Source organism: Haematobia irritans, chromosome 4 (assembly GCF_050003625.1).
Source record: "Haematobia irritans isolate KBUSLIRL chromosome 4, ASM5000362v1, whole genome shotgun sequence".
In the NCBI taxonomy this organism is placed as follows: Eukaryota; Metazoa; Arthropoda; class Insecta; order Diptera; family Muscidae; genus Haematobia; species Haematobia irritans.
In genome coordinates, this window is record NC_134400.1 from 39,003,119 (window position 1) to 39,018,588 (window position 15,470).

General features: G+C 29.5%; 1 protein-coding gene across 1 annotated transcript in view; it reads left to right on the forward strand.

Moving 5' to 3' along the window:
* The window catches only part of rdgC (retinal degeneration C), a 262,547-nt gene that overhangs the window by 222,491 nt on the left and 24,586 nt on the right, over positions 1-15,470 (forward strand). The window contains 6 exon segments of the mRNA XM_075306228.1: positions 1,889-1,986; positions 2,261-2,405; positions 2,526-2,693; positions 7,661-7,864; positions 7,962-8,111; positions 10,571-10,642. Of these exon segments, the coding sequence (XP_075162343.1) occupies positions 1,889-1,986; positions 2,261-2,405; positions 2,526-2,693; positions 7,661-7,864; positions 7,962-8,111; positions 10,571-10,642 (837 nt within the window).

Genomic DNA, 15,470 nt, shown 5'->3' on the forward strand with positions numbered 1-15,470 from the left:
TCACAGAATTTTGTATAAAGTGTGAGAATTTTGGCCATATTTGTATTCCCTGTGGAAACTATCCAGTCAATTGGAGGAAAATCACATTGAAAATGGGTCTAAAATATGAAACAGTCTACCATATTTCCCCAACTCTGGTGTATGTATATATGTGAGCTATATACAATCTGAACCAATTTTGACTAAATTTGACATGCATAGTTAGAATAATAATTCTGCTATCTATGCGAAATTTCACGTAAATGGGAGTATAACTTTGGCCCCCCATGGTCATATGAGTGCAAATCGGACGGGAGGTATATATGGGAGCCATATCTAAATCTGAACCGATTTCAACCAAATTTGCCATAATTAACGATACTACTAAACGTACTCCTTGTGCGAAATTTGAAGCAAATCACGGCAAAACCCTGGATTTTGAGGCCATATAAGTTCAAATCGGACGAAATATATATATGGGAGCTATATCTAAATCTGAATCGATTTTGACCATATTTGGCACATACAATAGTATCGTTAAAAGTACCGCTTGTGCGAAATTTGAAGCAAATCACGACAAAACCCTGGATTTTGAGGCCATATAACTCCAAATCGGGCGAAAGATATATATGTGAGCTATATCTAAATCTGAACCGATTTTAACAAAATTTGACACACTAAACGATACTATTAAACGTACCCCTTGTGCAAAATTTGAAGCAAATCACGGCAAAACTCTGGCTTTTGTGGCCATATAAGTTCAAATCGGACGAAAGATATATATGGGAGCTATATCTAAATTTGAACCGATTTCAATCAAATTTACCAAGCATTGGTAGAATGTCAATCCTACCCTCAGTGCAAAATTTCACGAAGATCGGTAGTAAACTTTGGCCTCTGTGGTCATATGAGTCTAAATCGGACGAACGATATATATGGGAGCTATATCTAAATCTGAACCGATTTGGCTGATATTTTGCAAGATTTTCGAGATTCATAAAATATTTGGATGTACGGTATTTCAAGAAAATCGGTTGATAAACACGCTAACTATGACCAAATCGGGGATAAATATATATGGCAGCTATATCTAAATCTGAACCGATTTTTTCCAAAACCAATAGCGATTGTCTCTGTCCCAAGAAACGGCCCTATGCCAAATTTGAGGACGATCGGACTTAAATTGCGAGCTGTACTTTGTGCATGAAATTACATATACAGACAGACGTACGGACAGACAGACAGACAGACAGACAGACAGACAGACAGACAGACAGACGGACATCGCTAAATCGACTCAGAATTTAATTCTAAGCCGATCGGTATACTAAAAGATGGGTCTATGGCCACTATTTCTTGGCGTTACATACAAATGCACAAACTTATTATACCCTGTACCACAGTAGTGGTGAAGGGTATAAAAAGCTTATAGTAAATTGCACTTATTATTTAGAAAGTACTTTACATTTCACTTTTAGTTTTATAGCATGACAAATGAATTTTTAACGACCAGTTAAGAAATTTTTAAGGAAATTTCCATGGTATTTTGTGGGCCATGAACTAAACGATTGCTACTTAGAATTTGTAAAATTTCCTTTCGAGTAGTTAATTTTCGTACGAAAAATGAACTAAAATTCTGGAAAATTCTTTTAATAAATTATTGTAAAAATCTTCTTAAATTTACGAGACACTTTTTTCTGTGTACTTATTAATTTATTAAAATTATGCATAAAATATATATCCCGTGAAGTTATTGAACTTTGCATGCATTTTACCCCATGGGGAGGGAAGAGACAAGAGCTCCGAACTCTCTGTCTTTTCTTATAAAAATCTGTCTCTGCTTATTTTCATTTGAGGTCAATCTTGTTCGATATCTGAAAATTTTAATAAAAATCCTTTTTTATTTCAGCTTTATAATTTCTTCAATGCTTTATTAACACACATTCCAAATGCGGCCGCTGAAAAAGGTCGTTCCTATGCTTCCTCTACAGCCTCTTCATTGGGTAAGTTTTGGATTTTTCTATAAATTATTTTATTGAAATTTTGTTGTAGGCATCCAAATATACAATAAAATCTCTCAGAAATGGACACTCATGGTCGCCCAAAATTGTATTCACATCTGAAATGTGTCCAGTTATGAAAAGTTGATTTTAATGTCCTAATATAAAAAAACGTGTCAACGTTCAGAGTGTCCAAATTTCGGAGGTTTCACTGTATTTTGTATGAAGTATTTACAAATTCAAAAATATTTTTTTTTTCATTTCAAAATTTTCTTTTTCAGATCAATATGATTCAAATATTCAGATGAATCGGATTATCATGAGGAATATGATAATTCAGGTTATCGTTATAAAGGACCACAAATTAATTTTCCTTTAACAAAAAAAGACATTGATGTTCTAATCGATTTGTTTCGTAAGAAAAAGGTAATTTAAAGATCATTGTTATTTAATAAATTATATTAAATATATATATTTAATAAAATTTAATTGAACAAAAAACAAAAACGTATTAATTATTAACAAATTGATTTTGTATATTTCCAGTCAAATCGCCTGCATGCTCGTTATGTTGGTGCCATACTAAAAGAAGCCGCCTTAAAATTGCGCACATTGCCCAATTTAAATACGGCCTCAACTGCCATCTCTAAACAGATAACAATTTGCGGAGATTTACATGGAAAATTGGATGATTTATTAGTGGTGTTCTATAAGGTGAGTAAATAGTGGAGCCTAATTTTCTCAAACAAAATTTAATGTTCGTTAAGGCGACTTTGTGTTTGAGATCTTTTTATGATGAAAATTCATCAAAAACTCGAAAGTCGCCTTTTCATTAATCGCAACTTACGAAAATTGATTTTTTTAAAAATATAAAAAGTCGTAAAGACGAATTTTCCATTTTTCACAAAATTCGGGAAGTTGAAAAAATCAAATGTCGCAAAAGTCAGAAATTCGACTTTATCAAAATTAAGAAAAAACGTCTTCTTGCATGCCAGTTTTTTTTTTTTTGCTAAGAAACAAAATTTTATCCCTATATTTTTTCAAAATTTTATTTCTACAAATTTTTTCAAAACTTTATTTCTATAGAACATTTTGTAAAAATTTTATTTCTATAGAAAATTTTGTCAAAATTTATATTTTTATACCCTTCACCACTACTGTGGTACAGGGTATAATAAGTTTGTGCATTTGTATGTAACGCCAAGATCGGCTTAGAATTAAATTCTGAGTCGATTTAGCAATGTCCGTCTGTCTGTCTGCCTGTCTGTCTGTCCGTCTGTCTGTATAGGTAATTTTGTGCACAAAGTACAGCTCGCAATTTAAATCCGATCGTCCTCAAATTTGGCATAGGGCCGTTTCTTGGGACAGAGACAATCGCTATTGGCTATGGAAAAAATCGGTTCAGAGTTAGATATAGCTGCCATATATATTTATCCCCGATTTGGTCATAGTTAGCGTGTTTCACAACCGATTTTCTTGAAATACCGTACATCTAAATATTTTATGAATCTCGAAAATCTTGCAAAATATCAGCCAAATCGGTTCAGATTTAGATATAGCTCCCATATATATCTTTCGTCCGATTCAGACTCATATGACCACAGAGACCAAAGTTTACTACCTATCTTCGTGAAATTTTGCACTGAGGGTAGAATTCACATTCTACCAATGCTTGGTAAATTTGATTGAAATCGGTTGAAATTTAGATATAGCTCCCATATATATCTTTCGTCCGATTTGAACTTCTATAGCCACAAAAGCCGGAGCTTTGCCGTGATTTGCTTCAAATTTTGCACAAGGAGTACGTTTATTAGTATCGTTAAGTGTGTCAAATTTTGTTAAAATCGGTTCAGATTTAAATATAGCTCACATATATATCTTTCGACCAATTTGGACTTATATATCCTCAAAAGCCAGAGTTTTGCCCTGACTTACTTCAAATTTTGCACAAGCGGTACTTTTAACGAAACTATTGTATGTGCCAAATATGGTCAAAATCGATTCAGATTTAGATATAGCTCCCATATATATATATATATATATATATATATATATATATATATATATATATATATATATATATATATATATATATATATATATATATATATATATATATATATATATATATATATATATATATATATATATATATATATATATATATATATATATATATATATATATATATATATATATATATATATATATATATATATATATATATATATATATATATATATATATATATATATATATTTCGTCCGATTTGACCTTATATGGCCTCAAAATCCAGGGTTTTGTTGTGATTTGCTTCAAATTTCACACAAGGAGTACGTTTAGTAGTATCGTTAATTGTAATTATGACTCCCATATATATATCTTCCGTCCGATTTGCACTCATATGACCATGGGGGGGGGCCAAAGTTATACTCCCCTTTACGTAAAATTTCGCATAGATAGCAAAAAATCGGTTCAGATTATATATAGCTCCCATATATACGTACACCAGAGTTGGGGAAATATGGTAGACTGTTACACATTTTCGACCCAGTTTCAATGGAAGTTTCCTCCAATTAACTGGATAGCGTTAGCCGATTTAAATTTTAATTCTAGAAATTTTGTAGAAGTAAAAAAATTGTCTCCTTTATATAGCTTCCAGCAAATGTGAAGTAGTTGAGATGGTAACACAAATTTTGGCATACATAGGGGTGATAGGTATAATATAGTCGGCCCCGCCCGACTTTAGACTTTGTTTTCTATAGAAAAGTTTGTCAACATTTTATTTCTATAGTAAATTTTATCAAAATTTTATTTGTATAGAAAATTTTATCAAAATTTTATTTCTATAGAAAATTTTAGCAAAATTAAATTTGTATAGAATACTTCAGAAATAAAATTTTGACAAAATTTTCTATAGATATAAAATGTTGATAAAATTTTCTATACAAATAAAAATTTTGCTAAAATTTTCTACAGAAATAAAATTTTGTCAAAATTTTATTTCTATAGAAAATTTCAACAAATTTCTATAGAAAATTTTGTCAAAATTTAATTTCTATAGACAATTTTGTCAAAATTTAATTTCTATAGACAATTTTGTCAAAATTTAATTTCTATAGAAAATTTTAGCAAAATTTTTATTTGTATAGAAAATTTTATCAACATTTTATATCTATAGAAAATTTTGTCAAAATTTTATTTCTTTAGAAAATTTCAACAAAATTTAATTTCTATAGTAAATTTTATCAAACTTGTATTTCTATAGAAAATTTTTTCAAATATTTATTTCTATAGAAAATTTTAGCAAAATTTTATTTCTATCGAAAATTTTAGCAAAATTTTACTTTTATAGAAAATGTTAGCAAAATTTTATTTCAATAGAAAATTTTGTCAAAATGTTATTTCTGTAGAAAATTTTAGCAAAATTTTTATTTGTATAGAAAATTTTATCAACTTTTTATATCTATAGAAAATTTTGTCAAAATTTTATTTCTTTAGAAAATTTCAACAAAATTTAATTTCTATAGTAAATTTTATCAAACTTGTATTTCTATAGAAAATTTTTTCAAATATTTATTTCTATAGAAAATTTTAGCAAAATTTTACTTTTATAGAAAATTTTAGCAAAATTTTATTTCAATAGAAAATTTTGTCAAAATGTTATTTCTGTAGAAAATTTTAGCAAAATTTTTATTTGTATAGAAAATTTTATCAACATTTTATATCTATAGAAAATTTTGTCAAAATTTTATTTCTTTAGAAAATTTTGTCAAAATTTTATTTCTTTAGAAAATTTTAGCAAAATTTTATTTCTATTGTAAATTTTATCAAAATTTAATTTCTATAGAAAATTTTGTCAAAATTTTATTTCTAAAGAAAATTTTGTCAAAATTCTATTTCTATTGAAAATTTTGTCAAAATTTTATTATACCCACCACCATAGAATGGTGACGGGGGTATAATAAGTTTGTCATTCCGTTTGTAACACATCGAAATATCGATTTCCGACTATATAAAGTATATATATTCTTGATCAGGGAGAAATTCTAAGACGATATAATGATGTCCGTCTGTCCGTCTGTCTGTCTGTCTGCCCTCCCGATTTGGGGTCTTGGGCTTATAGAAATCGTAGTTTTTATCCAATTTGCCTGAAATTTTAAATCTAGAGGTATTTTATGACCATAAAGAGGTGTGCTAAAAATTGTGATTATCGGTCCATATTTTGGTATAGCCCCCATATAGACCGATCTCCCGATTTTACTTCTTGGACTTATAGAAACCGCAGTTTTTATTCAATTTACCTGAAATTAAAAATCTAGAGGTATTGTAGGACCACAAATATGTGTGCCAAAAATTGTGAGTATCGGTCCTTATTTTGGTATAGCCCCCATATAGACCGATCTCCCGATTTTACTTCTTGGGCTTATAGAAACCGCAGTTTTTATTCAATTTACCTGAAATTGGAAATCTAGAGGTATTGTAGGACCGCAATTACGTGTGCCAAAAATTGTGAGTATCGGTTCATGTTTTGGTATGGTCCCCATATAAAACGACCTCCCGATTTGGGGTCTTGGGCTTATAGAAACCGTAGTTTTTATCCAATTTGTCTGAAATTGGAAATCGAGAGGTATTTTAGGACCGTAAAGAGGTGTGCCGAAAATGGTGAGTATCGGTCCATATTTTGGTATAGCCCCCATATAGACCGATTTTCCGATTTTACTTCTTGAGCTCCTAGAATCCGAAGTTTTTATCCTATTTGCCTGAAATTGGAAATCTAGAGGTATTTTCGGGTCATAAAGAGGTGTGCCGAAAACGGTGAGTATCGGTCCATATTTTAGTATAGCCCCCATAAGAACGATCTTCCGATTTAACTCCTTGGATTTCTAGAAACAGTAGTTTCTATCTGATTTGCCTGAAATTGTAAATATTCTGGTATTTTAGGCTCACAAAAACGTGTATCGGATTAAGTTTTTATCGGTCCATTTGGTAATGCCTCCATATAGACCGACTTCACTTCTTGAGGGTGTAGAAGGCGCGCTGATCATGACAATTGCTTGAAACTCAATGTAAAATTTCCAGATTTTACTTCTACAGATTTAAGATTTCAATTCAAGACGTTATTTTATAATTTTCTTGCACACTTACAAGATATGTTAATGATTCCTCTAAAACTCATACAAAAATGGTTCTTATAAATCCAGAATCTTATATAGTCCTCATAGGTGAAATCTTTAAATTTATCTTCGGGAAGTGTCCTCAAGCCCTCCTGAAATTTCAAAGGAAACCCTAGTATTTGGTTCATGGTGGTGGGTATTTAAGATTCGGCCCGGCCGAACTTAGTGCTGTATATACTTGTTTCTATAGTAAATTTTATCAAAATTTTATTTCTATAGAAAATTTTGTCAAAATTTTATTTCTATAGTAAATTTTATCAAAATTTTATTTCTATAGAAAATTTTATCAAAATTTTATTTCTATAGAAAATTTTAGCAAAATTTAATTTCTATAGAAAATTTTAGCAAAATTTTATTTCTATAGAAAATTTTGTCAAAATGTTATTTCTGTAGAAAATTTTATCAACATTTGTATTTGTATAGAACATTTTATCAACATTTTATTTCTATAGAAAATTTTGTCAAAATTTTATTTCTGTCTATTGTTTTTTGTTTCTTTTAAAGAATGGCTTACCTTCATCGGAAAATCCCTATGTATTCAATGGGGATTTTGTGGATCGTGGTAAAAAAGGTCTTGAAGTATTTCTTTTACTCTTAGCCTGTTTTTTGGCTTTTCCCAATGGAGTTTTCTTAAATCGTGGCAATCATGAGGATTCTGTTATGAATGCTCGTTATGGTTTCATACGTGAAGTGCAACAAAAATATCGGGTAAGTATCCTCCCGTCCCGATTATTTCTATTGCCATGCCTTGGTTTGTTAATCTATCACTTTTCCTTTCATTTTATTTTTTGCTTGTTTGTTTTAGCGCAATTCCACAAAATTATTACGCCTTATAGATGAAGTCTATCGCTGGTTGCCTTTGGGAACTGTAATCAACAACCGAGTATTGGTGGTGCACGGTGGGATATCCGACACAACCAATTTGGATTTAATTAAAAGTCTTGATCGTGGAAAGGTAAGTGTTATGGACAGAGTCATTCACCAACACACACACATACGTTGCCCAAAGGACCAATTAATAAAGGCAAAAAGTCCTGTGGTGGCTGCTAAATGTAACGAGAATGTGAATTACTATTTTTTTATCCCTGGGTCATGGCCAATAAGAAACAGTGAGGATGAAAGGCAGAGTTACCATTGAAAATTTCTGTCGAAATTTTATTTCTATAGAAATTTTTTTTCACAATTTTATTTATAGAAATTTTTGTCAAAATTTTGTTTCTGTAGAAACTTTTGTCAAAATTTTATTTCTATAGAAAATTTTTTATTTCTATAGAAATTTTTTGGATAATATGAGCACATGAATTTTGTAAATGGAGTGTAAGTACCATAAAGTATCAGCAGTTAGACAAATTTTGACAAAATATTTTATAGAAATAAAATTTTAACAAAATTTTCTGTAGAAATAAAATTTTGACAAAATTTTTCAAAATTTTATTTCTATAGAAAAATTTATCAAAATTTTATTTCTATAGAAACATATTTCAGAATTTTATTTATAGAAACTTTTTGCAAAATTTTATTTCCATAGAAAATTTTTGCAAAATTTTATTTCCATAGAAAATTTTTGCAAAATTTTATTTCTTGCATATGGAGTGTAAGTACCATAAAGTATCAGCAGTTAGACAAATTTTGACAAAATATTCTATAGAAATAAAATCTTAACAAAATTTTCTGTAGAAATAAAATTTTGACAAAATTTTCTATTGAAATAAAATTTTGACAAAATTTTCTATTGACATAAAATTTTGACAAAATTTTTCAAAATTTTATTTGTATACAAAAATTTTCCACAATTTTATTTATAGAAATTTTTTTCAAAATTTTATTTCTATAGAAAATTTTTGCAAAATTTTATTTCCATAGAAAATATTTGAAAAATTTTTTTCTTGCATATGGAGTGTAAGTACCATAAAGTATCAGCAGTTAGACAAATTTTGACAAAATTTTCTATTGAAATAAAATTTTGACAAAATTTTCTATTGACATAAAATTTTGACAAAATTTTCTATTGAAATAAAATTTTGACAAAATTTTTCAAAATTTTATTTCTATAGAAAATTTTGTCAAAACTTTATTTCTATAGAAAATTTGATCAAAATTTTATTTCTATACAAAAATTTTTCACAATTTTATTTATAGAAATTTTTGTCAAAATTTCATTTCTGTAGAAACTTTTGTCAAAATTTTATTTCCATAGAAACTTTTATCAAAATTTTATTTCTATACAAAATTTGTTATTTCTATAGAAATTTGTTGGATAATATGAGCACATGAATTTTGTAAATGGAGTGTAAGTACCATAAAGTATCAGCAGTTAGACAAATTTTGACAAAATTTTCTATTGAAATAAAATTTTGACAAAATTTTCTATTGAAATAAAATTTTGACAAAATTTTCTATTGAAATAAAATTTTGACAAAATTTTTCAAAATTTTATTTCTGAAGAAAATTTTGTCAAAACTTTATTTCTATAGAAAATCTTATCAAAATTTTATTTCTATGCAAAAATTTTTCACAATTTTATTTATAGAAATTTTTGTCAAAATTTTATTTCTATAGATAAATTTTTGCAAAATTTTATTTCCATAGAAAATTTTTGTAAAATTTTATTTCTATTCTTTTTTGTTTTGTTATTGTTGGTTTTGTTCTTTAAGCATTGTTGTTGTTTTTTATTGCAGCTTAAAACCATGCATTGACTAAACTACATGTGTAGCTTAACCAACAGAGGAAAAGAATGTTTGTCAAATTTATTTGACAAACATCAAAATTTTATTTCTATAGAATTTTTTTCTTTATTTTGACAAAAATTTTCTATAGAAATAACATTTTAACAAAATTTTCTATAGAAATAAAATTTTGAAAATTTTTGTCAAAATTTTATTTTAATAGAAAATTTTGTCAAAAATTTATTTCTATAGAAAATGGTGTCAACATTTTATTTCTATAGAAAAATTTGTCTAACTGCTGATACTTTATGGTGCTTCCACTCCGTTTACAAAATTCATGTGCTCATATTATCCATGCTATCTCCGTATACCAATATAAAATGCACAAATAGTTCCAGTTCATTACAAATTTAATAACTTCGGTGGTGGCCTTAGTATTACGGAACGATGATGTTATACTCAATTGCATGGAACCTTTAAAAAAAAAACGTGCTGTCTAAGGACCATTGTTAAATCATATTTCCGCTACTGACCTTTATTTTTCCGTTTACATTTGGCCCTATTACTACTTTGCTAACTGATATTTTTCTTTTTTTTTCGTTTTATGGATGTTTCCGTTTTGGATTGTCTGCGATTGCACCATATTTCCTTTACCTCGAATACTGTTGGGGCTAATGGGGGTGGTGGTGATGACGATGGTGGTAATGCCTTTCCCTGGCTCGCTGGTCTTTTCCTTTTCCTAATGCAGTACGTGTCAATACTACGGCCTCCAATTGAACAGACAGGTGGTGAAGGCATCGATAAAGTCGAATGGAAACAGGTGAGTACCATGTTTTGATTGATAATAGGCTGCTAATTGCAACTAAGGACCATCACAAAGATAATGAAAGTAATTGTGAACAAATTTTGTATTAATGGAGTGAAAATTTTTCTTTTCGGGGAAAATCTGGAAAATTTCATGAATTATGAATTATGGAAAAATTAAAATAGAATTTTTAATGAATTTGAATTTGACAAAAGAAATTGTGTTATCGCTTTGAAGGATTGGCAAGTCTATAAGAAGAATTTGAGAGGCTACAGGGTGACTGATATGAGTTGCAATAATAGATTAAAGTGTAGTGAAGTCTTTTTATAGAAAAAAGTGTCTGTGAGATTTTTTTTGTAGAAAAAAGTGTCTGGTAGACTTGTTTATAGTAAAAAGTGTCTGTGAAACTTTTTTAAAGAAAAAAGTGTCTGTGAGACTTTTTGTTATAGAAAAACGTGTAAGTGAGACTTTTTACAGACAAAAGAGTCTGTGAGACTTTTTAAAAAAAAAAAGCGTCTGTTATACTTTCTTCTAAAAAAAGTGTCTGTGAATTTTTTTTATAGCAAAAGGTGTTTTATAGAAAAAAGTGTCTGTGAGATTTTTTTATAGAAAAAAGATGTTGTGAGACTTTCTTGTTGAAAAACGTGTCTGTGAGACTTTTTTGTAGAAAAAAGTATCTGTGAGACTTTATAGTAAAAAGTGTCTGTAAAACTTTTTTTTTGTAGCAAAAGGTTATGGGAGACTTTTTTTATAGAAAAACTTGTATGGGAGACTTTTTTATAGAAATAAGTGTCTGTGAGACCTTTTTATAGAAAAAAGTGTATATGAGACATTTTTCTGGAAAAAAGTGTCTGTGATACTTTTTTCTAGAGAACAGTGTCTGTGAGACTTTTTTTATAGAAAAAAGTGTCTGTGAGACTTTTTTATAGAAAAAAGTGTCTGTGAGACTTTTGTATAGAAAAAGTGTCTGTGAGACTTTTTTATAGTAAAAAGTGTCTGTGAGACTTTTGTATAGAAAAAAGTGTCTGTGAGACTTTTTACAGTTAAAAAGAGTCTGTGAGACTTTTTTCCAAAAAAAGTGTCTGTTATACTTTCTTCTTGAAAAAAAGTTCTGGAAAAAATGTCTGTGAGACTTTTTTATAGAAAAAAGTGTCTGTGAGACTTTTTTATAGAAAAAAGTGTCTGTGAGACTTTTTTATAGAAAAAAGTGTCTGTGAGACTTTTTTATAGAAAAAAGTGTCTGTGAGACTTTTTTATAGAAAAAAGTGTCTGTGAGACTTTTTTATAGAAAAAAGTGTCTGTGAGACTTTTTTATAGAAAAAAGTGTCTGTGAGACTTTTTTATAGAAAAAAGTGTCTGTGAGACTTTTTTATAGAAAAAAGTGTCTGTGAGACTTTTTTATAGAAAAAAGTGTCTGTGAGACTTTTTTATAGAAAAAAGTGTCTGTGAGACTTTTTTATAGAAAAAAGTGTCTGTGAGACTTTTTTATAGAAAAAAGTGTCTGTGAGACTTTTTTATAGAAAAAAGTGTCTGTGAGACTTTTTTATAGAAAAAAGTGTCTGTGAGACTTTTTTATAGAAAAAAGTGTCTGTGAGACTTTTTTATAGAAAAAAGTGTCTGTGAGACTTTTTTATAGAAAAAAGTGTCTGTGAGACTTTTTTATAGAAAAAAGTGTCTGTGAGACTTTTTTATAGAAAAAAGTGTCTGTGAGACTTTTTTATAGAAAAAAGTGTCTGTGAGACTTTTTTATAGAAAAAAGTGTCTGTGAGACTTTTTTATAGAAAAAAGTGTCTGTGAGACTTTTTTATAGAAAAAAGTGTCTGTGAGACTTTTTTATAGAAAAAAGTGTCTGTGAGACTTTTTTATAGAAAAAAGTGTCTGTGAGACTTTTTTATAGAAAAAAGTGTCTGTGAGACTTTTTTATAGAAAAAAGTGTCTGTGAGACTTTTTTATAGAAAAAAGTGTCTGTGAGACTTTTTTATAGAAAAAAGTGTCTGTGAGACTTTTTTATAGAAAAAAGTGTCTGTGAGACTTTTTTATAGAAAAAAGTGTCTGTGAGAGTTTTTTATAGAAAAAAGTGCCTGTGAGAGTTTTTTATAGAAAAATGTGTCTGTGAGAGTTTTTTTATAGAAAAAAGTGTCTGCTAGACGTTTTTATAGAAAAAAGTGTCTGTGAGACTTTTTTATAGTAAAAAGTGTCGGTGAAATTTTTTTTGTATCAAAAGGTTATGGGAGACTTTTTTATAGAAAAATTTGTATGGGAGGCTTTTTATAGAAAAAAAGTGTCTGTGAGACATTTTTCTGGAAAAAAGTGTCTGTGAGACTTTTTTATAGAAAATCCTTCTGTGGGACTTTTTTATAGAAAAAAGTGACTGTGGGACTTTTTTTTTAAACAAGTGTCTGTTAGACTTTTTTTTAGAAAAAAATGTCTGTGAGTCTTTTTTTATAGAAAAACCTTCTGTTGGCCTTTTGTTTTAAAAAAAGTGTCTGTGGGACTTTTTTATAGAAAAAAGTGTCGGTAAGACTTAAAAAACAACAAAACAAGTGTCTGTGAGACTTTTTTTTATAGAAGAAAGTGTCTGTGAGACTTTTTTTATAGAAATAAGTGTCTGTGAGACTTTTTTTTATAGAAAAAGGTGTCTGTGAGACTTTTTTTTATAGAAAAAATTGTCTGTGAGACTTTTTTTTTATAGAAAAAATTGTCTGTGAGACTTTTTTATAGAAAAAAGTGTCTGTGAGACTTTTTTTTATAGAAAAAAGTGGCTGTGAGACTTTTTTATAGAAAAAAGTGGCTGTGAGACTTTTTTATAGAAAAAAGTGTCGGTGAGATTTTTTTTATAGAAAAAAGTGTCTGTGAGACTTTTTTATAGAAAAAAATGTCTCTTAGACTTTTTTATAGAAATAAGTGTCTGTGAGACTTTTTATAGTAAAAAGTGTCTGTGAGATTTTTTTTATAGAAAAAGTGTCTGTGAGACTTTTTATAGAAAAAAGTGTCTGTGAGACTTTTTATAGAAAAAAGTGTCTGTGAGAGTTTTTTATAGAAAAAAGTGTCTGTGAGACTTTTTTATAGTAAAATGTGTCTGTGAATTTTTTTTTTGTAGCAAAAGGTTATGGGAGACTTTTTTATAGAAAAATTTGTATGGGAGGCTTTTTTATAGAATAAAAGTGTCTGTGAGACATTTTTCTGGAAAAAAGTGTCTGTGAGACTTTTTTTATAGAAAATCCTTCTGTGGGACTTTTTTATAGAAAAGAGTGAATGTGAGACTTTTTTTTTAAACAAGTGTCTGTGAGACTTTTTATAGAAAAACCGTCTGTTGGCCTTTTGTTGTAGAAAAAGTGTATGTGAGAATTTTTTTCTAGAACAAAGTGTCTGTGAGACTTTTTTTTAGAAAACAAGTATATACGGCCGTAAGTTCGGCCAGGCCGAATCTTATGTACCCTCCACCATGGATTGCGTAGGAACTTCTACTAAAGGCTGTCATCCACAATCGAATTACTTGGGTTGCGATAACACTTGCCGAGTTATCGTAAAACTTTTTAACACTGTCTTCTAAATTGTAAGTTAGCCCATACGGGGTACATATTAAACAAAAAAGGCCGATTAAATACGTATATAATATAGTTTGACAAAAAAAAAAAAAAATTTTGACAAAATTTTCTATAGAAATAAAAACTTGACAAAATTTTCTATAGAAATAAACGTTTGACAAAACTTTCTATAAAATGAAATTTTGACACAACTTTCTATAGTAATAAAATTTGACAAAATTTTCTATGGAAATAAAGTTTTGGTAGATTATTTTTGGCGATATGGACCAATTTTTGTGTAATAAGTCATCGGCTATATATAACTAAAGACCGATATTGACCAATTTTTACATGGCTGTTAGAGGCCATATATTGACAAAATGTACCAAATTTCAACCGCATCGGATGACTTTTGCTATATATAATTATGGACCGATATGGACCAATTTTTGCATGGTTGTTAGATACTATATACCAAACACCATGTACCAAATTTCAACTGGATCGGATGAATTTCGGTCCTCCAAGAGGCTCCTGAGGTCAAATCTGGGGATCGGTTTATATGGGAGCTATATATAATTATGAACCGATATGGACCAATTTTTCCATGGTTGATAGAGACTATATACTAACACCACGTACTAAATTTCAATTGGATCGGATGAATTTTGCTCCTCCAAGAGGCTCCGGAGTTCAAATCTGGGGATCGGTTTATATGGGAGCTATATATAATTATGAACCGATATGGACCAACTTTTGCATGGTTGTTAGAGGCCGTATACTAACATCAGGTACCAAATTTCAACAGGATCGGATGAATTTTGCCCCTCCAAGAGGCTCCGGAGGTCAAATCTGGGGATCGGTTTATATGGGGGCTATATATAATTATGGCCCGATATGGACCAATTTTTGCATGGTTGTTAGAGACCGTATACTAACATCAGGTACCACATTTCAACCGGATCGGATGAATTTTGGTGCTCCCCAAGCCAAATTTGGGGATCGGTTTATATGGGGGCTATACGTAAACGTGGTCCGATATGGCCGATTTTCAATACCATCCGACCTACATCAATAACAACTACTTGTGCCAAGTTTCAAGTCGATAGCTTGTTTCGTTCGGAAGTTAGCGTGATTTCCACAGACGGACGGACAGCCGGACAGACGGACAGACGGACGGACGGACATGCTTAGATCGACTCAGAATTTCACCACGACCCAGAATATATATACTTTATGGGGTCTTAGAGCAATATTTCGATGTGTTACAAACGGAATGACAAAGTTAATATACCCCCATCCTATGGTGGAGGGTA